Source organism: Mustelus asterias, chromosome 12 (genome assembly GCF_964213995.1).
Source record: "Mustelus asterias chromosome 12, sMusAst1.hap1.1, whole genome shotgun sequence".
Taxonomy (NCBI): domain Eukaryota; kingdom Metazoa; phylum Chordata; class Chondrichthyes; order Carcharhiniformes; family Triakidae; genus Mustelus; species Mustelus asterias.
In genome coordinates this window covers 8,679,206-8,703,563 of record NC_135812.1, presented here as the reverse complement: position 1 = coordinate 8,703,563, position 24,358 = coordinate 8,679,206, and the positions used below count along the sequence as shown (strand labels likewise).

General features: G+C 47.8%; 1 protein-coding gene across 1 annotated transcript in view; it reads left to right on the top strand.

The window, feature by feature from the left end:
* The first annotated feature begins 234 nt into the window (after positions 1–234).
* The window catches only part of LOC144501225 (heparin cofactor 2-like), a 34,149-nt gene continuing 10,025 nt past the window's right edge, over positions 235–24,358 (top strand). The window contains exons 1-2 of the mRNA XM_078224674.1: positions 235–1,096; positions 13,260–13,533. Coding sequence (XP_078080800.1) covers positions 292–1,096; positions 13,260–13,533 — 1,079 coding nt within the window. The 5' untranslated portion in view covers positions 235–291. The remainder of the gene's footprint in view (positions 1,097–13,259; positions 13,534–24,358) is intronic.

The following is a 24,358-nucleotide window of genomic DNA, read 5'->3' as shown; positions in this document are numbered from 1 at the left end:
AATTAATTTCAGTTGTTCTGGCATGGTGGAGGGAATTCTTGTGTGTCTGCCTTTAACCTGTGGGATTTATTTAGCCTGCAGGGTCAATCCATGTTGTACAACAGCTGTGACTGAAAAAAAAAAGGAACTAGGATCGTTTAGGAAGTGAAGTTTTTTTTTTAAGTTCAGTTACATGCTGAGGGAGTGGGCAGGGCTGGCTATTTTGGGAGGGATTTAATAAGGAGGTTGCTCAAACATCACAGTCCTCTCTACCTCCTCGGTCTACGGAGAGCTGGAACAGAGTTAAAAACAATGTTTTTTTCTTGTTTTTGCCTTTTGCTGTGTTCCTTCAGCCCAGCGGAAGCTGCAGCCGGTTTAGGAACTGGGCATGAGTTGCCAATAGACAGCAACACTCTGACCAGAGAGCTCAACATCCCTGAGCTGGAAGACTATGACTACGCTGAACCTGAAGACTATGAAGATGAGGAAGACAGCTACGGCTTTCCAGAGGACGCCTCGGTGGGCAAGAGGCAGTCGGCAATCCCCAAGGACCCGGATTCAGTGCGGAAGAGATTCCGGGGCAAGTCCCGGGTCCAGCGCCTGGCTTTGGTCAACAGCGACTTTGCGTTCAGTTTCTACAGGAGCTTGCTGAGGTCGCAGGCAGCCTCCAGCAATGTGGTCTTCTCTCCGTTTGGCCTCTCCAGCCTGATGGCCATGGTGGCGGTGGGGGCTGCCAACAGGACCCAGGAGCAGATCTCCCAAGCCCTGGGCTTCGAGCAGCTCGGCCACCCCCAGCCGGGGCTGGGCGGCAGCGAGGTGCTGCACAACACCTTCCACAAGCTCATCCACAGGCTCTTCAAGCACCACTTCGGCTACCGGCTCAAGGGCTTCTCTGGCATCTACCTGAAGGAAGGTCTGAAGGTCAGGGAGACCTTCGAGGGGTGGCTGCAACACTACTACGGGGCGCACGCACAGTCGCTGGACTTCCTGGACCCCAGAACAGTCACCAAGCTCAACCAGCTGATTTCAAAAGCCACCAAGGGGAAGCTTCAGGATGTGGTGGATCACATTGACCCCCAGACAGTGATGCTCATTTATCAGGCCCTCCATTTCAAAGGTCAGTGTTTCAGGATGCATGTGGTTATTCTAACCCTTGATTGAGGTACATGTGGACAGGTACCTTATATACATTGGGCCAGAATAATGACCAGGCTAATGGTGTCACTGGTGTTTCTTTATTCATTCATGGGGCATAGACGTCACTAGCTGGCCAGCACTTATTGCCCATCCCTAGTTGCCCTTGAACTGAGTTACTTGCCATTTTAGAGGGCAGTTAAGAGTCAACCACATTGCAGTGACTCTGGAGTCACATGTAGGCCAGACCGGGTAAGAATGGCTGATTTCCTTCCCTAAAGGACATTATAAGTTTTTAAGTTTATTTATTAGTGTTACAGGTAGGCTTACATTAACACTGCAAAGAAGTTGTTGTGAAAATCCCCCTAGTCGCCACACTCCAGCGCCTGTTCGGGTAACACTGAGGGAGAATTTAGCACGGCCAATGCACCCTAACCAGCACGTCTTTCGGACTGTGGGAGGAAACCGGAGCACCCGGAGGAAACCCAACGGGGAGACTGTGCAGACTCTGCACAGACAGTGACCCAAGCCGGGAATCGAACCCGGGTCCCTGGCGCTGTGAGGCAGCAAGCCGCTAACCACTGTGCCACCATACTGTCATTAGTGAACCCAGATGGGTTTGTCCGACAATTGACGATGGTTTCATGGCCATCAGTAGATCCTCAATTCCAGATACATTTTATTGAATTCAAATTCCACCAGCTGCCGTGGCGGGGATTCGAACCCGAGTCCCCAGAACAATGTGTAAATGCTGCCGGCTCCATTGTTCAGCCCCTCACTCTGAAATGCGTTGAATGACATTTAACTGCTGCACTGCGTGGAATACACATCAGCTAAATTCGCCACAGAACGTTAAGTCTTGTCCTTTCCAGTGCATGCAGCTTTTACGGACGTGACAAGTGCTAATTGCTGCCAAACAACTTCTCTGGCACTGCAAATGAACATCTGTCCACTTTCATTCTTTCAGGTTTGAATTATGGGACTTTTTTTTAAAATGTCAAATTTTTAACTTTTCCAGTCTGCCTTTTTTTTCCCCTCTTCCTCTCAATTCAATCATTCTCTCTCTCTCTCTCTCTATTTCTCTCTCTGTACCTGACTTGACATCGAATTCATCCACTTTAATTTACACATTCTTCTCTGACCTTACACTGTTAATTTCACAATCCTTCAATCCTGATTAAGGAGCCCACGGTTACTTGCTTCGAGGTTCCAGATGCCCTCGTTCTCTCGCTGTAATGTTATCAGCTTGTTCTTGCGGGAACTTGCCATGTAAGGTCAACACTAACTAATAGCAGACACTATTACATGCCCTGCCATGGCAAATTATGGCCCATTATTAAAAAGGCAGGAACATTTCTATGCAGCAAGGTTGCTGGATCCTTAGTAAATGCATTACACTAGGTAGTGTGACATTTCCAAGAGGTACAATGGCATATGAGTGTCTCAATATGCTGTCCCCCATGGCAGTACATGGGGTTCTGTCTGCAATGAATTGCATGCCAAGCAGAAGCCAGACATTTTAGCCACTGGGAAAGGGAGGGATGTGGACAGAATAGAAACTATAAAGTAGTAAATTTCAGACTATTTTGTCTGCCTATTCTCTAAGGCAGATATGGATGGGGAGTACAAGAAGACATTTGAGAAGGGTGGGTGTCATCTGGCTAACATAATCAAACACAGCTCAATCAAACCATTGAACACAACAAAAAAAAGTACCTTCTCCCACCTCCATAGCATCATTCGTACCCACCCTTACTTCAACACATCTGCTGCTGAGAGTCTCCTGTATCATTTTGTCACCTCCGGACATGACTGTTCCAATGTTCCCCTGGCAGACTCACCATCATTCTCCACCATCCATAAACCTGAGCTCAACTCTGCAGCTATCCTCACCTGCACCAAGTCCCATTTACCCATCATCCCTGTCACCCATCATCACTCCACTATTGGAAATGGTGCCTTCAACTGCTTAGGCTTTAAACTCATGAGATTCCCTCGGTAAACCTCTCCACCTTCTCTCCTCCTTTAAGATGCTCTGTAAGCTTTTAGTCATCGCTCTGAATACTCATTCTTTGGCTCAAGTCAATTTTTATCTAATTACGTTCCTGTCAATTGCCCCGTGACCATTGAACCTAATTTATTAATCAAGCTTCCAGTTACCTGCCCTAATGTCACCCTCCACATCAATTATTTTGACTGATTATGTTCTTGCGGAGTATCATAGAATCCCTAAAGTGCAGAAGGAGGCCATTCGGCCCATCGAGTCTGCACCGACCACAATCCCACCCAGGCCCTTCCCCCACATATTTTACCCGCTAATCCCTCTAACCTACGCATCTCAGGACTCTAAGGGGCAATTTTTAACCTGGCCAATCAACTTAACCCGCACATCTTTGGACTGTGGGAGGAAACCGGAGCACCCGGAGGAAACCCACGCAGACACGAGGAGAATGTGCAAACTCTACACAGACAGTGACCCGAGCCGGGAATCGAACCCAGGAACCTGGAGCTGTGAAGCAGCAGTGCTAACCACTGTGCTACCGTGCCGCCCGTACATTGATGCTCTGCTGTCGACTACATTAGACCACACTCTGCGGCAGCTCAGCTGAGTGCACGTCAGAAGGCAGCGGGTGCAGAGACTTGAGCACAAACATGTAGGCTGATGCTCCCAGCGCAGTAGTGAGGGAGTGCCGCACTGTTTAGAGGTGTTGTCTCTTGGATGAAATGTCTGCTCCCTCGGGTGAATATAGAAGATCCCATGGTACTATTCCAGGAGAAGAGCAGAAAGCTATCCCCAACATCTGGCCCAATATTTATCCCCCAAACAGGACCACACTGACCAATCAGATTGACTGGCTGAGTCGGACATCCTCCCAACAGAGGGGCAGAAGTCCTGCCTCCAGCTAGTTAATGCTCATTGGGAGTGTTAACTAGCAGTTAATGTTGGGAATGTTAACTAGCAGCTAATGTTGGGAATGTTAACTAGCAGTTAATGTTGGGAATGTTAATTGGGAGTTAATATTGGGAGTGTTATCTGGGAGTTGACGTTGGGAGTGTGAACTGGCTATGGGGCAGGCAGTATCAGCAGGCTTATATTTCCCGCCGACTCCTTGGATGATGGGAAGGGAAACTCCGCCGTCTGAAAAATCCTGCCCATGGTCTAAATAACATTGAAACTTAGAAAATAGGAGGAGGCCATTCAGCTCTTTGAGCCTGCTCTGCCATTCAGTAGAACCATGCCCAATCATCCAACTCAACAGTCTGATCCCACCTTCTCCTCATATCCTTTGATCCCCTTTTGCCTCAGGAGCTATATCTAACTCCTTCCTGAAAATGTACAAAGTTTTGGCCTCAGCTGCTTCCGATGGTAGTGAATTCCACAGGTTCACTACTCTCTGGATGAAGAAATTTCTCCTCCTGTCAGTCCTAAAATCATCGAATCCCTACAGTGCAGAAGGAGGCCACTCAGCCCATCGAGTCTGCAGCGAAAGCAATCCCACCCAGGCTCTATCCCCAAAACACCACATATTTAACCCACTAATCCCTCTAATCTACACATCCCGGGACACTAAGGGGGCAATTTAGCACGGCCAATTCTCCTAACCTGCACATCTTTGGAGTGTGGGAGGAAACCGGAGCACCCGGAGGAAACCCACGCAGACACGGGGAGAACGTGCAGACTCCACACAGACAGTGACCTGAGCCGGGAATCGAACCCAGGTCCCTGGAGCTGTGAGGCAGCAGTGCTAACCATTGTGCCACCGTGCCGTCAAAAGGGTTATCCCATATCCTTGGACTACGACCCCTGATTTTGGACACCCTCACGTCAGGAACATCCTTCCTGCGTCTACCCTGTCTAGCCCTGTTAGAAGTTGAAGGTTCTGACACTCAACCTTGTTCCACTGGTCTTGCGAGAAACTCTACATGTTGTGTAACTGAGCCACTTCAGTCGCAGTCCGATGTTGCCTCGACTGTCCATCAGATGGGAAGAACTGAAAGCAAGTACTAATCCCAGAAACACAAGCAAGGGAGTAGACAATAAGGCAGTGACACATCAAATGTATCTGTTTATAGTGTAATCTGAGAAACTTGGAAAATTCTGATCATGCTGGACAGAGTCCAAATTTCACAGATGTTACTGCAATATATTTATGTCAAGTCTGTCATAAACTGTAGGTTGGAGATAAAGTGAGACTTTGAAACACATTTTCCTTTTTACTTCCAAGTTCATCCCCGCTCTTGGCTGTGGCTCAGTGGTAGCATGCTGCTCTTTGAGTCACGAATGTTGTAGGTTTAAGTCCACTCCAGAACCTAAGCACAAAATCCTAGGCTGGCATTCCCAGTGCTATATGTACTGAGGGCGTACTGCAACGTTAGAGGTGCTACCTCTCAGATAAGGCATCAACCCTGTCGGTCCCGTAGCACTATCTGGAAGAAGAGCAAAAGAGATTTCTGCCACGCGCGTTTCCTGACTAATATTCGCTCCTTGGCCAACAACACTGAAAGCAGAAAATCTGGCCATCATCACATTGCTGTTTGTGGGATCTTGCTGTGTACAATGGCTGCAGCATTTCCCACGTCACAGCAACACTTTGGGGAAAGAACAAGGTAGGGAGGCTCATTTGGATAGTTTTACCAAAGGCACAATGGGCCAAATGGTCCCTTCTGCACCATTCCGTAGGTTTGGATGTGCTCTACACATGTTTCGGAAAAGGTCTCCTCTGAATAACAGGCAAGCTGAGACTATCGCCAGTTCACGTCCAACTGAAACTGGGGGCGACTGTGCTGGGGGGACACACTTTAAAGAAAATAAGGCACTTTGGAATGTTGAGATTGTGAAAGGTGCTCTACAAATGTAAGGGCAGGATTTTCCCGCCCCTTCTCCACCAGCGGGTTTCCCTCCGGCAGGACGAGTGAGCCACACAAAACGCCGCAGGCATCAGTGGAACCAGAAGATCCCGCTGGTGGCCCATGGCAAACTGCTCACAAACACGGCGCAGGTGGGGGTGTGGGGGGGAGGGGGTGGGGGCGGAAAATCCGGCCTGAAGTCTTTCTTTGCAAAGTCGCTGACTCTTCCTAGTTCACTGAGTATCAGCAGCTGTGGAAAGCTATCCCGTTGTCAGTTCTCCTCCATTGGTGGCACTCTTGTCTGTGGCTCTGAAGATTGTTGGTTCGAGTCCAGCTCCAGATAATCCTGTGCTCACACATCTAATTGCAATACTGATACTCAGTTGTATTCTCTCACCTGGTACCATCTACCTCCCATGTGGAGAAAGAATCTTGATCCTTATTTACTCTCTTTCATAGAATCCCGACAGTGCAGAAAGAGGCCATTCGGCCCATCGAGTCTTCACCGACCACAATCCCACCCAGGCCCTCTCCCCGTTACACCACACATTTACCCTAGCTACTCCCCCTGACACTAAGGGGCAATTTAGCATGGCCAATCCACCTAACCCGCACATCTTTGGATTGTGGGAGGAAACAGCAAAACAGTAGAGATGAGGAGGAATTCCTTCAGCCAGAGGGTGGTGAATCTGTGGAACTCTTTGCCGCAGAAGGCTGTGGAGGCCGGGTCATTGAGTGTCTTTAAGACAGAGATAGATAGGTTCTTGATTAATAAGGAGGTCAGGGGTTATGAGGAAAAAGCAGGAGAATGGGGATGAGAAAAAAAATCAACCATGATTGAATGACGGAGCAGACTCGATGGGCCGAGTGGCCTAATTCTGCTCCTGTGTCTTATGGTCTTATGAAACCAGAGCAGCCAGAGGAAACCCATGCAGACACGGGGAGAATGTGCGGACTCCGCACAGACAGTGACCCGAGGCTGGAGTCGAACCCAGGTCCCTGGTGCCACAAGACAGCAGTGTTAACCACTGAGATCAAGAACTCTAGTTATGTTGCCCAGATCTGAATGGCTAATTCGGCAATGTAAGAAGTCTCACAACGCCAGGTTAAAGCCAACAGGTTTATTTGGAATCACGAGCTTTTGGAGTGCTGCTCCTTCACTCGCCTGATGAAGGAGCAGCGCTCCGAAAGCTCGTGATTCCAAATAAACCTGTTGGACTGTAACCTGGTGTTGTGAGACTTCTTACTGTGCCCCACCCCAGTCCAACGCCGGCAACTCCACATCATAATTCAGCATTCACCAGGGATCAAATCACAACCTCTTGCACAGCGTGGCTCGGTCCAACCTCAGACGCTGCCATTAACGCAGTAGCTTCACGGAGAACAGCTCATTATTTTCATTTTTAATTTGACAATAAAGATTTGAATAGTTTAATTTGTGCGTGCAAGTATTACCATCAAGAATTGCAGCATTCCATCTTCACACCCAATGTGAATAAGCAAACACTGGTGGGGGTGTTGGGCGAGAGGGGGGGGGGAGGTGAGAGATGGTATTTCTAATTCACCTAGAGGAAAGTCCCACCGGGGAGACCTCACCAGATCAGACGATACAACCTCCCACACGAAGGGCTGGTGTTTCCTGGATTCTGACACCTCGGTGTTGTGCTTGTGCGAATACTGGCTTCCACAAGTCAAATACATTTGTATGCAGCTCCATCCGCTTGCTCTTTTAACAGAGACTTCAACCTCTGGAAGAATAGCAGGTGGAGGGATTGCATGGAATCACCTTAAACATTAATAATCCCGCAGCGTAATTTCAAGGCATGAATGTTTTAAGGCAAGGGGAGGTTTAAAAGCAGCAAGGTAGGAGGCAGGAAACAACCCGCAGAGTGCTCAATAGCAATGAATTTTGCTGAACTCTTAGATGGCAATTTCCTTTACAGCATTGTGTCCCAGCACAGTAGCCCCTGTTTTAATTGGGAGTAAACTAGTGATATTCTCAGTTTGCCTGCTATTCAGAGGAGACCTTTTTGAAACATTTATAGAACACTTCCAAGCCTCCGTAGCTTTGTGGGATGGTGCAGAAAGGGGCCATTTGGCCCATTGCGCCTGTGTCAGCTCTTTAAAAAAAAAAACGATGCAATTAGTCTCCCTCCCTGGTCCCTTCCCCGTAGCCCTGCAATTAGATTTTTCTTTTCAAGTCTAATTGCCTTTGCAAAGTTACTGCTGAAATCTGCTAGCACCACTCTTTCAGGCAGCACATGCCAGGTCATAACTCATGGTGTTAAAAAATAAGTTTATTTATTATTAGTCACAAGTACACTGCGATGAAGTTACTGTGAATATCGCCCAGTCGCCACACTCCAGCGCCTGTTCGGGTACACGGAGGGAGAACTTAGCAATTGATTTGATTTGATTTATTATTGTTACATGTACTAATATACAGTGAAAAGTATTGTTTCTTGCGCGCTATACAGACAAAGCATACCGTTCATAGAGAAGGTAACGAGAGGGTGCAGAATGTAGTGTTACAGTCATGGCCAATCCACCTAATCTGCACATCTTTAGAACATAGAACAGTACAGCACAGAACAGGCCCTTCGGCCCACGACGTTGTGCCGAGCTTTATCTGAAACCAAGATCAAGCTATCCCACTCCCTATCATCCTGGTGTGCTCCATGTGCCTATCCAATAACCGCTTAAATGTTCCTAAAGTGTCTGACTCCACTATCACTGCAGGCAGTCCATTCCACACCCCAACCACTCTCTGCGTAAAGAACCTACCTCTGATATCCTTCCTGTATCTCCCACCACGAACCCTATAGTTATGCCCCCTTGTAATAGCTCCATCCACCCGAGGAAATAGTCTTTGAACGTTCACTCTATCTATCCCCTTCATCATTTTATAAACCTCTATTAAGTCTCCCCTCAGCCTCCTCCGCTCCAGAGAGAACAGCCCAGCTCCCTCAACCTTTCCTCATAAGACCTACCCTCCAAACCAGGCAGCATCCTGGTAAATCTCCTCTGCACTCTTTCCAGCGCTTCCACATCCTTCTTATAGTGAGGTGACCAGAACTGCACACAATATTCCAAATGTGGTCTCACCAAGGTCCTGTACAGTTGCAGCATAACCCCACGGCTCTTAAACTCCAACCCCCTGTTAATAAAAGCTAACACACCATAGGCCTTCTTCACAGCTCTATCCACTTGAGTGGCAACCTTTAGAGATCTGTGGATATGAACCCCAAGATCTCTCTGTTCCTCCACAGTCTTCAGAACCCTACCTTTGACCCTGTAATCCACATTTAAATTAGTCCTACCAAAATGAATCACCTCACTTTGGAATGTGGGAGGAAACCGGGGCACCCGGAGAAAACCCACGCAGATACGGGGGGAACGTGCAGACTCCACACAGACAGTGACCCAAACCGGGAATTGAGCCCGGGTCCCTGGCGCTGTGAGGCAGCAGTGCTAACCACTGTGCCACCGTGCCGCCCTCATCTTGTCTCATCTGATTTTTTTTGCCAACTAGCTTTTAGTTTACATTCTCTGGTTACCAACCCTCAACCACCAGAACCATTTCTCCTTACTTATTCTCTTTTGGACACCCCTATTAAATCTCCCCTTAACCAACTGCTGCCTCATAGCGCCAGGGACCCGGGTTCGATTTCCCCCCTTGGGTCACTGTCCGTGTGGAGTTTGCACGTTCTCCCCATGTCTGCGTGGGTTTCCTCCGGGTGTTCCGGTTTCCTTCCACAGTCCAAAGATGTGCTGGTTAGATTGATTGGCCATGCTAAAATTGCCCCTTAGTGTCAAGGGGATTAGCTGAGGTAAATGCATGGGGTTATGGGAATAGGGCCCGGGTGGGATTGTGGTCGGTGCAGACTCGATGGGCCAAATGGCCTCCTTCTGCACTGTCGGATTCTATGATTCCTATGATGAGTTCCAAGAACAATCTCAGCTTCCTCTGATCCTTCCCACATAATTGATGTTCCTTATCCCTCTTCGAATTCTGGAAAGTCTGTGCTGCATCCTCTCCAAGACTACTGATTTGTTAGCAACTTCCACAACAAGACACTGCCCTGGCTGGCCGTTATGTAAATATTTGCAGAAATTATTTTCTGCACATTGGTCGCGCAGACTTCAGTAAGAAATGTTCATGTGCCCTGAACCACAGAATATTTCTGGCACAATTTCCTTTTTAAAAAGAAACATGTATTTTTAGCCTGTTTCCTTGATGATTCAGGCTGGGGAATAGAAAGACCGTAGGATCATAGAATCATAGAAACCCTACAGTACAGAAAGAGGCCATTCGGCCCATCGAGTCTGCACCGACCACAATCCCACCCAGGCCCTACCCCCATATCCCTACATATTTTACCCACTAATCCCTCTAACCTACGCATCCCAGGACACTAAGGGGCAATTTTAGCATGGCCAATCAATCTAACCCACACACCTTTGGACTGTGGGAGGAAACCGGAGCACCCGGAGGAAACCCACGCAGACACGAGGAGAATGTGCAAACTCCACACAGACAGTGACCCGAGCCGGGAATCGAACCCAGGTCCCATGGAGCTGTGAAGCAGCAGTGCTAACCACTGTGCCACCGTGCCACCCACAACCACTGTGCTACCGTGTCCCAAAGTTCTTTGCAGCCTGTGATGTCCTTTTTGTAGTGTAGTCCCTGTTGTAATGTAGGAATCGCCACATCCAATTGGCACACGGCAAACTCTCACAAATAACAATGTAATTATGACCAAGATCTTTTTTGTGATGTTGCTTGAGAGATCAATGCTGATCTCAAGAGCTGGGAGATGTTCTCCTTGAAATTGATTTGCTTTTGATTTGATTTATTATTGTCACGTATTGGTACACAGTGAAAAATATTGTTTCTTGCACACTAGACAGACAAAGCATACCATTCATAGAGAAGGAACTGGGTGGCACAGTGGTTAGCACTGCTGCCTCACAACGCCAAGGACCCGGGTTCAATTCCAGCCTCGCGTCACGATCTGCGTGGAGTCTGCACGTTGTCTGCGTGGGCTTCCTCCGGGTGCTCCAGTTTCCTCCCGCAGTCCAAAGATGTGCGGGTTAGGTGGATTGGACATGTAGTGTTAGGGGGATTAAGTTAAGTTTATTTATTAGTCACAAGTAAGGCTTACATTAACACTGCAATGAAGCTACTGTGAAATTCCCCTAGTTGCCACACTCCAGGACCTGATCAGCAGGGCAAATATGTGGGGTTACGAGAATAGGGCCTGGGGTGGGATTGTGGTTGGTGCAGACTTGATGGGCCGAATGGCCTCCTTCTGTACTGTCGAGATTCTATGATTCCAAGGAAAGGAGGGAGTGCAGAATGTAGTGTTACAGTCATAGCTAGAGTGTAGACAAAGATCAACTTAATGCAAGGTAGGTCCATTCAAAAGTCTGATGGCAGCAGGGAAGAAGCTGTTCTTGAGTCGGTTGGTACGTGTCCTCAGACTTTTGTATCTTTTTCCCGAAGGAAGAAGGTGGAAGAGTGAATGTCCGGGGTGCGTGGGGTCCTTGATTATGCTGGCTGCTTTGCCGAGGCAGCGGGAAGTGTAGACATTGGAGTGTCAGTCCATGTTTGTGCTCAAGTCTCTGGTGTGAAATTTGAGCCCACGGACTCTGACTCGGAGGTACAGACCGAATGAGCGCCTGGGCAGAGGCTGGTATCTCCAGCCCCACCCTCTCCCCCTTCCCCTTCCTCCAAGTTCAATGCCAAATTCCGTGTTCAGCTAATTTTACTGAGACAGTAATTGCCTATTCAACTATGAAGTGGTCAGCTAGAATTCCTACATTTGATTGCTATAGTGACGCTTAATCATAGAATTCCTATACTGCAGCAGGAGGCCATTCGGCCCATCGAGTCTGCACCGACTCTTTGACAGAGCATCCCACCCAGGCCTTATTTTTTTTTATTCATTCGTGGGACATGGGCGTCGCTGGCTGGCCAGCATTTATTGCCCATCCCTAGTTGCCCCTTGAGAAGGTGGTGGTGAGCTGCCTTCTTGAATCGCTGCAGTCCATGTGCTGTGGGTTGACCCACAATGCCGTTAGGGAGGGAATTCCAGGATTTTGACCCAGCGATTGTGAAGGAACGGCGATAGTCAGGATGGAGAGTGGCTTGGAGGGGAACTTGCAGATGTTCCCATGTATCTGCTGCCCTTGTCTCTCTAGATGGAAGTGGTTGTGGGTTTGGAAGGTGCTGTCTAAGGATCTTTGGTGAATTGCTGCAGTGCATCTTGTAGATAGTACACACTGCTGCTACTGAGCGTCGGTGGTGGAAGGAGTGGATGTTTGTAGATGTGGTGCCAATCAAGCGGGGCTGCTTTGTCCTGGATGGTGTCGAGCTTCTTGAGTGTTGTTCGAACTGCACCCATCCAGACAAGTGGGGAGTATTCCATCACACTCCTGACTTGTGCCTTGCAGATGGTGGATAGGTTCTGGGGAGTCAGGAGGTGAGTTACTCGCCACAGTATTCCTGGCATCTGATCCCCATAACCCCCACATATTTACCCTGCTAATTCCCCTAACCTATACATTTTGGGACACCAAGGGGCAAGTTAGCATGGTCAATCCACCTAACCTGCACATCTTTGGAGTGTGGGAGCACCCGGAGGAAACCCACGTAGACACGGGGATAACTTGCAAACTCCACACAGACGGTCAGCCAAGGCCGGAATCGAACCCTGGTCCCTGCCGCTGTGAGGCAGCAGTGCTAACCACTGTGCCACCGTGCCGCCCACAAAGTGGCTTGAAGATGGGCGAGAAGAGGATCAGGCAACTGGGGAATCTGTTATGCCCCGCGAATATTGTAGGCTTACAGGAGAGGAGTGGAAAATCATGCGGGAAAAATTAGACTCATAGATCAAAGAAAGAGGCCATTGAGTCCACCATGCCCAAGCCAGATCTTTGATAAAGCTATCTCATTATTTACACTCCCCTGTTGCCCCTCTTTCCACATAGCCCTTCCTTATCACTTGAAAAAAAAACCCAAGGAGGTTGCTGTAAGCAATCAGGGATAATTCTGATGGCGGGAACAGTCTGGAAGGGATTTTGTATCACAAAACACTTCAATAATTCTTGTGGGTTCCTGTTGTTTGTTTTGAATGCATGCGCTGGGAGACATCTCAGCTATTATTTGGATCATCACAGTAACTAATGCAATCATTTTCCACAGTGTTATCATCTTTGTCGCTGACATCAATCTTAGCTCACGGTGCAGTGGTACAGCACTTCGTTATTACTCTGAAAATCCATTCTGTTTGCAGGAGCGTGGGAACATAAATTTATTAAAAGCAAGACGGCCATGCACCATTTCCACACCGGCAAGGGGGCAGCGGTGAGGGTGCCCATGATGTATGTCAGAGCCACCATGCTGGCCACCACGGACCACACCCACCAGTGCGACGTCATCAGCCTCCCGTACAGCGCCAACGCCAGTATGCTGCTCGTGGTCCCCTACAGAACCTTCGGCTTGAAGCACATTGAGAGAGAACTCAGCTGGGAAATGGTTGACAACTGGCTCAAGGACATGACCAACAGGTAGCGGGGCAGCATGAAGGGTGCATTTAAACCACACTCTCTCTCAAATGATCTCATCACTTATCTGTTCCCTGAAAGGAACTACATAGAAACATAGAAGATAGGAGCAGGAGGAGGCCATTTGGCCCTTCGAGCCTGCTCCGCCGTTCATCACAATCATGGCTGATCGTCCAACTCAATAGCCTAATCCTGCTTTCTCCCCATAACCATTGATCCCATTCGCCCCAAGTGCTATATCCAGCCGCCTCTTGAATACATTATTAAGCTAGTTAATCATAGAATCCCTACAGTGCAGAAGGAGGCCATTTGGCCTATCGGGTTTGCACTGACTCTGCGATGGAGCATCTTACTCAGGCCCTACCTCATGTAACCCATAAGACCATGAGATATAGGAGCAGAATTAGGCCACTCGGCCCATTGAGTCTGCGCCGCCATTCAATCATGGCTGATTTTTCTCTGCTAATCCCCCTAATGTACACACCTTGGGCCACTACGGGGCAATGTACACACCTTGGGCCACTACGGGGCAATTTAGCATGGCCAATCCATCTAACCTGCACGTCTTTGGACTGTGGGAGGAAACCGGAGCACCCGGAGGAAACCCACGCAGACACGGGGAGAACATGCAAACTCCACACAGACAGTCGCCCAAGGCTGGAATTGAACCCGGCTCCCTGGCACTATGAAGCAGCAGTGCTAACCCACTGTGCCACCGTGTTGCCCCTGACAAGAGAACTTGGGATATTTGTGTGCCTGTCTGTCTGCGTGTGTTTCTGCGAGGTTATACTTCTCAAACGATTGCACAAGCTATTTTTCTTTCCCCTGAGTGAAATTGCCAACCACAATCAGTTTTGAGTCACAGCACCAGGAATTGAACAAATTCCTGCACTTAGGCACCTTACAGCTTTCGACAAGGGACTCGCATTTCATCAGCCCGAGTTTGTTTAGAAGCCAGATCCCAGCAGTGAAAGGATTTTCGCTTATGACAGCTGCAAGATTGGAACCCCTAAGCCTGTGAGTGCCAACATTCTCCAGTTAACAGCAGCAGCGAAATGCAGCCCCGTACACCTCGCTCCTGACCTTTAAGAGGCAGTTTGAACCATGTTCCTGTCAGCTTTCCAATCCCCGCCATCTCTCAATGACACTGGAGCTTTGATGCTGTGCACTGAAAATTTATAGTAAGCTTGTCTTAGCGAGAGACACAGGGCAAGATTCTCCAGAAAAAAACAGGGCTGCTACCCATGGGAATATCGGTACATTTCTCACCCACCCTGGCAGTGCTAATTTTATTTGGAGAGGGGTGAGCTTTGGTCTGGTGTGGAGAGGGGCAGCATCTAAACACGCTGACTGGTGCTGCTCCTCAGAGACCATTTTTAAAGGGAACCCTGATCTCAAAGAACAGTGACAGGTCACCCCCGCCCCACCTTCCCCCCCACCCCCGACCTGTATCTACGTTACAGTTGTATAAAACGTTGGTTAGGCCAATATTGTGTCCAATTCTGGTCACCACACTACCAGAAGGACATGGAGGCTTTGGAGAGAGTGCAGAAAAGGTTTACTGGGATGTTGCCTGGTATGGGAGGTTTTAGCTATGAGGAGAGATTGAATAAACTGGGATTGTTCTCCCTGGAAAGACAGAGGCTGAGGGGCGACCTGATAGAAGTTAATAAAATTATGAGGGGTATGGATAGGGTGAACAGTTGGAAGCTTTTTCCCGGGGCAGAAATGACAATTACATGGGGCACAAGTTCAAGATAAGGTTCGGTTGAGATGTGCGGGGGAAAGTTTTTTACACAGAGGGTGGTGGGGGCCTGGAATGCGCTGCCAAGTGAGGTGGTTGAGGCAGTTACAACGACATTTAAGACTTATCTTGATAGGCACATGAACAAACGGGGAATAGAGGGATATAAGCGGTTGGTCTTGATAGGACAATGTGATCGGCGCAGGCTTGGAGGGCCGAAGGGCCTATTCCTGTGCTGTACTGTTCTTTGTTCTTATCCCCACCCCCGCAACACTCATGGCGACCCTCCACAAACAAGGGGAAGACCCCCAATCCTTCAACACACAAGGGCAACCTTCCCCCCCCCCACCACTAAATGCTTGGGTCACCCCTCCCTCCCCCACCCCCAACATGACGTGGGCATCAGGGTGACCCAAACACCACCACCCCATCCTCAATGGCATTACTTCCCCCCCACCAAGTGAGACATGTTCTGCTATGGGGTTGCCAAAACCCAGCAACCCACCCCCCACCCTTCTCCTTGGCAGAGCCAACCTGACACTGCCCTCTCACACCCTAACATTGACAACCTGGTAGTGTCCACTTGCAGCTTAATATTTCGAACCTGGCAGTGCCAAGCTTTCACTGCCTGGTTGGCAATGCTAGTGTGCTAGGGGACAGTGCCTGGGAACTGTGCAGGCATGTCCCTGACCACCCAGGGGTCAGGGTCTTTAAAGCCTCCTTTTTTATTTATTTATTCAATCATATGACATGGGCGTCGCTGGCTGGCCAGCATTTGTGGCCCATCCCTGGTTGCCCGAGGGCAATTGAGAGTCAACCACATTGCTGTGGCTCTGGAGTCACATGTAGGCCAGACCGGGGTAAGGATGGCAGATTTCCTTCCCTAAAGGACATTAGTGAACCAGATGGGTTTTTCCGACAATTGACAATGGTTTCATGATCATTAGTAGATTCTTAATTCCCGATATTTTTTATTGAATTCAAATTCCACCACCTGCCGTGGCAGGATTCGAACCCGGGTCCCCAGAGCATTAGCCGAGTCTCTGGATTAATAGTCTGGCGATAATACCACTGGGCCATCATCTCCCCCTCCTCCTTTAAAGCCTCAAAGCAACTCAAAGCCACAGGGATGAGTCTCGAGGTCAAACCGAAAGCTGCTTGAAGTTCACGTGCTGAGGTTTTTCAGGGCTAAATGGAGATGGCCAGTCACGCAAGCTCCATCCCAGGCGAGACCCCCGAGGTCAACCCCTCCCCCCCAGCCTGAGGCCCCCCCCCAATCCTTTGAGGGACCTGTCCTCTGCTGCCTGGCATCAGCCGCATAGCCCATGGGCACCATGGTTGTAAGTTAAAACTGGTGCCTAACTCCCTGCTCTCCCTTGGAATCCATGGTGTCTGGTTCCCGCTTTTCAGGAGCAGTAGAGATTGGCTCCCGCGAGACTTCTGGCCGGGGGGATGTGGGGTGGGGGGATGTGGGGTGGGGGGTGTGGTTGGGGTGGGGGGAACAGGAGCAACTGGAGGCTGCGACATTCCGCTTTAATCTCGCTAATGGGATTGAAATGGACACCATTGAGTTCTGATCAGGGTCTCACCATCTCTGGGCGGGAATCCAATCTCGCCAGGGTGAATGGGCCGAATCAACGGGCCATCGGGAATCCCAGTTGGGACTACTGGGCCCCCGTAAGGATAAAGATGATGGAAGGGTGGAGAAACTGGGTCATTAAGTGGAATCTGAAACCAAAAGAGAAAATGCTGGAAAATCTCAGCAGGTCTGGCAGCATCTGTAAGGAGAGAAAAGAGCTGACGTTTCGAGTCCAGATGACCCTCACTCGAAACGTCAGCTCTTTTCTCTCCTTACAGAAGTTAAAGGAGTTGTTTGGGAAGTTCTGGTGGCCCATTGGCAGAGCAGGAGCAGAGAAATACCGTGCCCAGAATTGGGACCATTTTGCAGCCAACCTTAGCCACTTGTCTGAAATTCCAATCCTTAGTAACTGGCATTCTTCCCTTCCACATGCTCCCTCTCGACTCTGCCAATGTGAATATCCATCTCCAGTTAGTAAATTCTGTCTTATCTCTCTTCAGAACTCTGCACGGTATCTGAACTAAATGTTTTATTCAGTGGGCGGGATTTCATAGCAGTGGGAGGTGGCCCGTAACCCCACACATTTACCCGGCCAATGCCCCTAATTTACACATCTTGGGACAATAAGGGGCAATTTAGCATGGCCAATCCACCTAAACTGTACACCTTTGGACTGTGGAAGAAAGCCGGAGCACCCAGAGGAAATCCACGCTGACACGGGGAGAATTGCAAACCGTGGAGGCTTTGGAGGGAGTACAGAAAAGGTTTACCGGGATGTTGCCTGGTATGGAGGGCATTGGCTATGAGGAGAGATTGAATAAACTGGGATTGTTCTCCCTGGAAAGACGGAGGCTGAGGGCCGACCTGATAGAAGTTTATAAAATTATGAGGGGTATGGATAGGGTGAACAGTTGGAAGCTTTTTCCCAGGGCAGAAATGACAATTCAACATAAGGGGGGAAAGGTTCAATGGAGATGTGCGGGGGAAGTTTTTTACACAGAGGGTGGTGGGGGCCTGGAATGCACTGCCAAGTGAGGTGGTTGAGGCAGACACGTTAGCAACATTTGAAACTTATCTGGATGGATTCATGAACAGACGGGGAATAGAGGGATACAGGCGGTTGAATAGAAAGGACAACATGATTGGTGCAGGCTTGAAGGGCCTGTCCCTGTGCTGCTCTGTTCTTTTCTTCTTCTTGTGCCCCACACAGACAATCTCCCGAGGCCGGAATTGAACCCGGGTCCATAAGACCATAAGGGTCCCTGGCGCTGTGAGGCCTGTTTGTGAACAGAACTCCCACTTACCTGAGCAGCAAGCGCTCCGAAAGCTAGTGGCTTTTGCTACCAAATAAACCTATTGGACTTTAACCTGATGTTGTGAGACTTCTTGCTGTGAGGCAGCAGTGCTAACCACTGTGCTGCCGTGCCGCCCACGAGTTTGGGTAGGTGAATGAAAGGGAAAAGGGGTTGACAGGACATGGGAACGGGGGAACGGGATGGGTAACTGCGATTAGAACTATTTGCTCCCACGGTGGGTAAACAGCAACACGGATTGATTTGCACATCGGGCCTACTTCCGCGTTGCCATGACAATGAATTCCTACAAGGCACCATCTTCAGGATAGGATGTGAGAAAAGTGAAGGAAAGAACAAATGAATTCCACGCAAGCCGACTGTTCAAAAGCAAGGTAGTTGGTAGCTGGTCCCCGTGGGGAAATCCATAAAAAATTTATAATTTTAACATTTAAAATTTAGAGTAGTCAATTGAAATTTAAAACCCAATTAACATTTACAACCTACTTTAAAATGGTGCAGATACTGATGTAGGGCTTGCGCAATAGGATAACATCATGCTGCGAGGAGCAGGTATCTTATTAACCATTTTTTATAAAGAGGGATGAGCAATAGAGAGATAATTCATCTTATGTTTACGGACAATTTCATTCTTTCGCTCATTTCCCTGAACTATTTTTTAAAAAACCACTTTCGCTATTAATGTCAGTCCTGAGATTGACTTGCAAAGTTGTCCTGTGCTTCTTTACAAAATCTCCCGTCCTCCAAGGCAGCAAATGACGTGGAGGCATAAAGAATGAGTGTGCATTTATATAACACCTCCCACGATCTCAGGATACCTCAAAATGATCCATAGCCAATGAACGGTGGTCACAGTTGCTTTGTAAACAAACATGTGGTTCAAGGGCGGGCACAGCGGTTAGCACTACTGCCTCACAGTGCCAGGGACCCGGGTTCGATTCCCGGCTCCGGTCACTGTCTGTGTGGAGTCTGCATGTTCTCCCCGTGTCTGCGTAGATTTCGTCCGGGTGCTCCGGTTTCCTCCCACAGTCCAAAGATGTGCGGGTTAGGTGGATTGGCCATGCTAAATTGCCCCTCAGTGTCAGGGGGATTTGCGGGGTAAATACGTGGGGTTAGGGGATAGAGCCTGGGTGGGATTGTTGTCAGTGTAGGTGCGATGGGACGGATTACATCCTTCTGCACTCTAGGGATTCTATGATCAAGCGACAGCAAATGAAGTGATTGGATGATTTGTTATTGTGGTGTTGACCGCACTCTGGAAGAACTCCCCACAGCCAGGACATCCGTTTAATATCTCATCTCAACCAATATGCTGCATTCCCTCAGTACTGCACTGCACTGAGGTGTTAGTCCAGATTGGGTGCTCTAATCCTGAAATGGAATGTGTTCTTTCCAAGTCAGTGGCTGGAGTACGATTACTGAGTCAATCTGCCAGCCCTCCGTCACCTCTGTGGGGAGTGACAGCCCTCTTGTACCTCTCTTGAGCAGCTATTCTTTACCTGTGAATGATAGAGAATGAAATGTGGGGCGAGATTTTACGACGGCATAATCGAAAAGGCCGCTCCCTAGGTGATTGTTAAATAAGACGTGATAACGCCAGGTTAGCAATACAATGTCATCACGCCAGTCTCCAAAACGATGGAAGACGAACCGACATGGAAGCCTGTCTGCCATTTTGAAATTGCTAATTGGCAGAGGCGTTGCCATGGAGAACACTTCTACCAATCAAGAGTCAGCAAATTAAGTGATTGGATGATTTATTTTTGTGGTGTTGGAAGGTTGAAAGAACGCAGCTCACCCAATATGCTGCACTCCCTCAGTACTGCGCTCTCTTCTTGTGCAGTATAATTTGTTGTTCCCTTTGCTCTTGGTATTCTTGCCAATCTGTCCTGATGAGTGCAAGATGAAAAACTTTGACAGCATGTCTCTTTTTTCAGCAATACTCAGATTTATTTACTTCGACCAATACAACTTGGCTTGGGCAAAATGAAACAAATAACACACTACACCTTTCTCACGTTGCTGGGCCATTTTACTTGGAGCTACTTGCCTGCCTTTTTTTGACTGCCTGACTGATTGGCTAAGGTCCCGTTACAGGAAAAACACTCACTCCGTTCTTATCTTTCCCCACAGGGATGCAGGAACTTTCCAACACAGTGAGTGTGAACTGCATGTTTTATGAAAATCTGAACAAGCTAACAAATTGACTGTTGTGACACAAACCACATGAATCACCCTTTGGCCGGGTGTCCTTTACACAAACTTTGAGAATGCACTTTACAGATAAATTAAACGTCGCTAAATTTCCAAACCCTTTCTGAGGATGAACAGCCCTGAAACGTGACGACATCCCAATGAATTAGTCAAGGGGCTAAAAGCATTCTCCGGAGTGAAATAAGTAAATATCAAAGGGCAAGCTTTGCCGAGCATTCTTTAGAATAATCACAGCTTCGGAAATAGGTTCTCCGGTTCTCCTGTTTACCAGGAAGCAGTGTGTAGATCAAGCCAGGCCTTTCACCCACTTTCACCCAAATTACTGCGGATGCTGGAATCTGAAACCAAAAGAGAAAATGCTGGAAAATCTCAGCAGGTCTGGCAGCATCTGTAAGGAGAGAAAAGAGCTGACGTTTCGAGTCCAGATGACCCTTTGTCAAAGCTTCAACAAAGGACTCAAAACGTCAGCTCTTTTTTCTCATTACAGATGCTGATTTGATTTGGTTTGATTTGATTTGTTATTGTCACATGGATTAACATACAGTGAAAATTATTGTTTCTTACGCGCTATACAGCCAAAACATACCGTTCATAGAGAAGGAAACACGAGAGTGCAGAATGTAGTGTTAGCTAGGGTGTAGAGAAAGATCAACTTAACGCAAGGTAGGTCCATTCAAACGTCTGACAGCAGCAGGGAAGAAGCTGTTCTTGAGTCGGTTGGAGCGTGACCTCAGACTTTTGTATCTCTTTCCCGAAAGAAGAAGGTGAAAGAGAGAATATCCGGAGTGCGTGGGGTCCTTAATTATGCTGGCTGCTCTGCAGACGCAGCGGGAAGTGTAGACAGAGTCAATGGATGGGAGGCTGGTTTGCGTGATGGATTGGGCTACATTCACAACCCTTTGTAGTTCCAGACCTGCTGAAATTTTCCAGCATTGTCTCTTTTGCTTTCAGAGTAGGCATTCTATTACTCAAATCTACCTTTACATCAGTTAAGAGTGATCCACAAATTCCCGGCCTATCACTTTTTTGACACCGTCAAGATCAAATAATGTTGTTCTCCTCCACTGATCTGCTAGCAGAGCACAGATAATAAGTCTGAAAGCTTGCATGCATTAACATATCAAAAACATAAGGGAATTGCAAAAGCTATTAACACGTGTACATCACAGCAGGAAACTGGTTAATCTAAATGGTCTGGTCATATTACACCTCCACATTAGTTCCCAAAGTAGAAGACAAAGAATTATTTCAATAAAGTAGTGGCCTGAAGACACTTTTCGCATTCTCAATATTCTGGCCTGTCTTAAACTCCATATGAAAAAAAAACATAATATCAATGTTTTGCACTCGGGGCCTCTGCTTTCTCATGACTGCCATTAAAAAGGGATTAAAATCTGACCCTATTAACTAGAGTGTCCTTGCAGCAAGTTGTGGCAAGGTTTATGGAGACCACAGTGAATTAGGGACTGCTGCGAATGTTCTGTCACAATAAAACTCTGACCGTTTCATAGCAAACTTCTGGCACTCTCATTGAATCAAAGAATGGTGCAGTGAGAGGAGGCTATTCAGCCCATTGTGGCCATGTTGGATCTTTGAAACATATCCCTTTACCCGACCCTTTCTCCATAGCCCTGTCAAAGTTTCCCCTTCAGATATTTAATCAATTCTCTTGGTAAGTTATTGTACAGTAAGAAGTCTCACAACACCAGGTTAATCATGGAATCCTACAGTGCAGAAGGACGCCATTCGGCCCATCGAGTCTGCACTGACCACAATCCCACCCAGGCTCTATCCCCATGCATTTACCCTAGATAGTCCCCCTGACACTAAGGGACAATTTAGCATGGCCAATCCACCTAACCCGCACATCTTTGGACTGTGGGAGGAAACCGGAGCACCCGGAGGAAACCCACACAGACACGAGGAGAATGTGTAAACTCCACACAGACAGTAACTCAAGCCGGGAATCGAACCCGGTTCCCTGGCGCTGTGAGACAGCAGTGCTAACCCACTGTGCCACCGTGCTGTTAAGGTGAGGAAGGAGCAGCACTCCGACTTTAACCTGGTGGACTTTAACCTGGTGTTGTGAGACTCCTTACTGTGCCCACCCCAGTCCAATGCCGGCAACTCCACATCTAAATTATTATAGAATCAGTTTTCAGGCAGTTCGTTCATTGCAGTGTTAATGTAAGCCTACTTGTGACACTAATAAAAATAAACTTTAAACGTTCTTACAAGCGATTGCCTTAAAAAAACGTTCTCCTCATTCACCTCTGGTTCACCAACTGTTCACCCTATCTATACTCCTTATAATTTTATGAACTTCTATTAGGTCGCCCCTCAGCCTCCGTCTTTCCAGGGAGAACAATCCCAGTTTATTCAATCTCTCCTCACAGCCAATACCCTCCATACCAGGCAACATCCTGGTAAACCTTTTCTGCACTCTCTCCAAAGCCTCCACATCCTTCTGGTAGTGTGGTGACCAGAATTGGACACAGTATTCCAAATGTGGCCAACGTTTTATATAACTGTAACATAATTTGTCAACTTTTATACTCGATACCCCGTCCGACAAAGGCAATTATCTCTAAACCTTGTCTTCAGGTTACTGACCTTTCTGCCATTGGAAGCAGTTTATCCTTAATTACTCTGTCAAAATTCTGCACGGGTTCAAACACCTCGAATGAACCTCCCCATAACCTTCTCTGCTCTGAGCAGACCAACTCCGGCTTCTCTGGTCTCTGTACAACTGAACAAAGAACAAAGAAGCGTACAGAACAGGCCCTTCGGCCTTCTAAGCCTGCGCCAATCACGTTATCCTATCTAGACCAACCGCCTGTATCCCTCTCTTCCCCGTCTGTTCATGTATCCATCCAGATAAGTCTCAAATGTTACTAACGTGTCTGCCTCAACCACCTCATTTGGCAGTGCATTCCAGGCCCCCACCACCCTCTGTGTAAAAAAACCTCCCCCCGCACATCTCCACTGAACCTTTTCCCCCCTTATCTTGAACTTGTGCCCCCTTGTAATTGTCATTTCTGCCCTGGGAAAAAACTTCCAACTATTCACCCTATCCATACCCCTTTTAATTTTATAAACTTCTATCAGGTCACCCCCTCAGCCTCCGTCTTTCCAGGGAGAACAATCCCAGTTTATTCAATCTCTCCTCATAGCGAATACCCTCCATACCAGGCAACATCCTAATAAACCTTTTCTGCACTCTCTCCAAAGTCTCCACATCCTTCTGGTAGTGTGGTGACCAGAATTGGATGCAGTATTCCAAATGCGGTCAACGTTTTATACAACTGTAACATAATTTGTCAACTTTCATACTCAATGCCCCGTCCAATGAAGGCAAGCATGCTGTATGAAGTCCCTAATACCATTTCCTGACACCTTCTGTCAGGCTGCAGAGCTTAATAGTTCAGAACTGGACTGCTTCGCGCGATCCCCAGCCTAAAGGTAGTCCCTAAACTCCACATATTTGAACCTTTGATGGACATTAATGTTCATTGAGAAATTGGTTTCTTGGGAGAGTGCTGACGGGACATTCAGCGTCCTCAGGGAATACAAACAGTAAGATAAGGAATTTTTCCATTACAATATTGGTGCAGCAATCCTTTCGTATGGGTATTTTATTCCTCAGGAAACTAAAAGCAAATGGAATTGTTAAATATGTAATAATTGCTTCTCAGTGAAGGAGTCACCAGAGGCTGATAGACTTGTCAAGGGATGAGTTTGCCTACATAATGGTGACAACACGTCAGAGCGACCCATGACGTGAAGCGCTTTGAGATATTTTTGAGAGACATGGTAAGATGCCACGAAAATGCCAGTCTTTCTCTTTTTATTTTATTTATAGCTGAATTCTGCTATGAAATCGCCTCCTACGAGATCAAAGACTGGATTACTCACCAACTAGTCTCTGTCAAGAAACTGAAATGCAGGCACCAGCTCATTAAAATTAAATACTGGAAA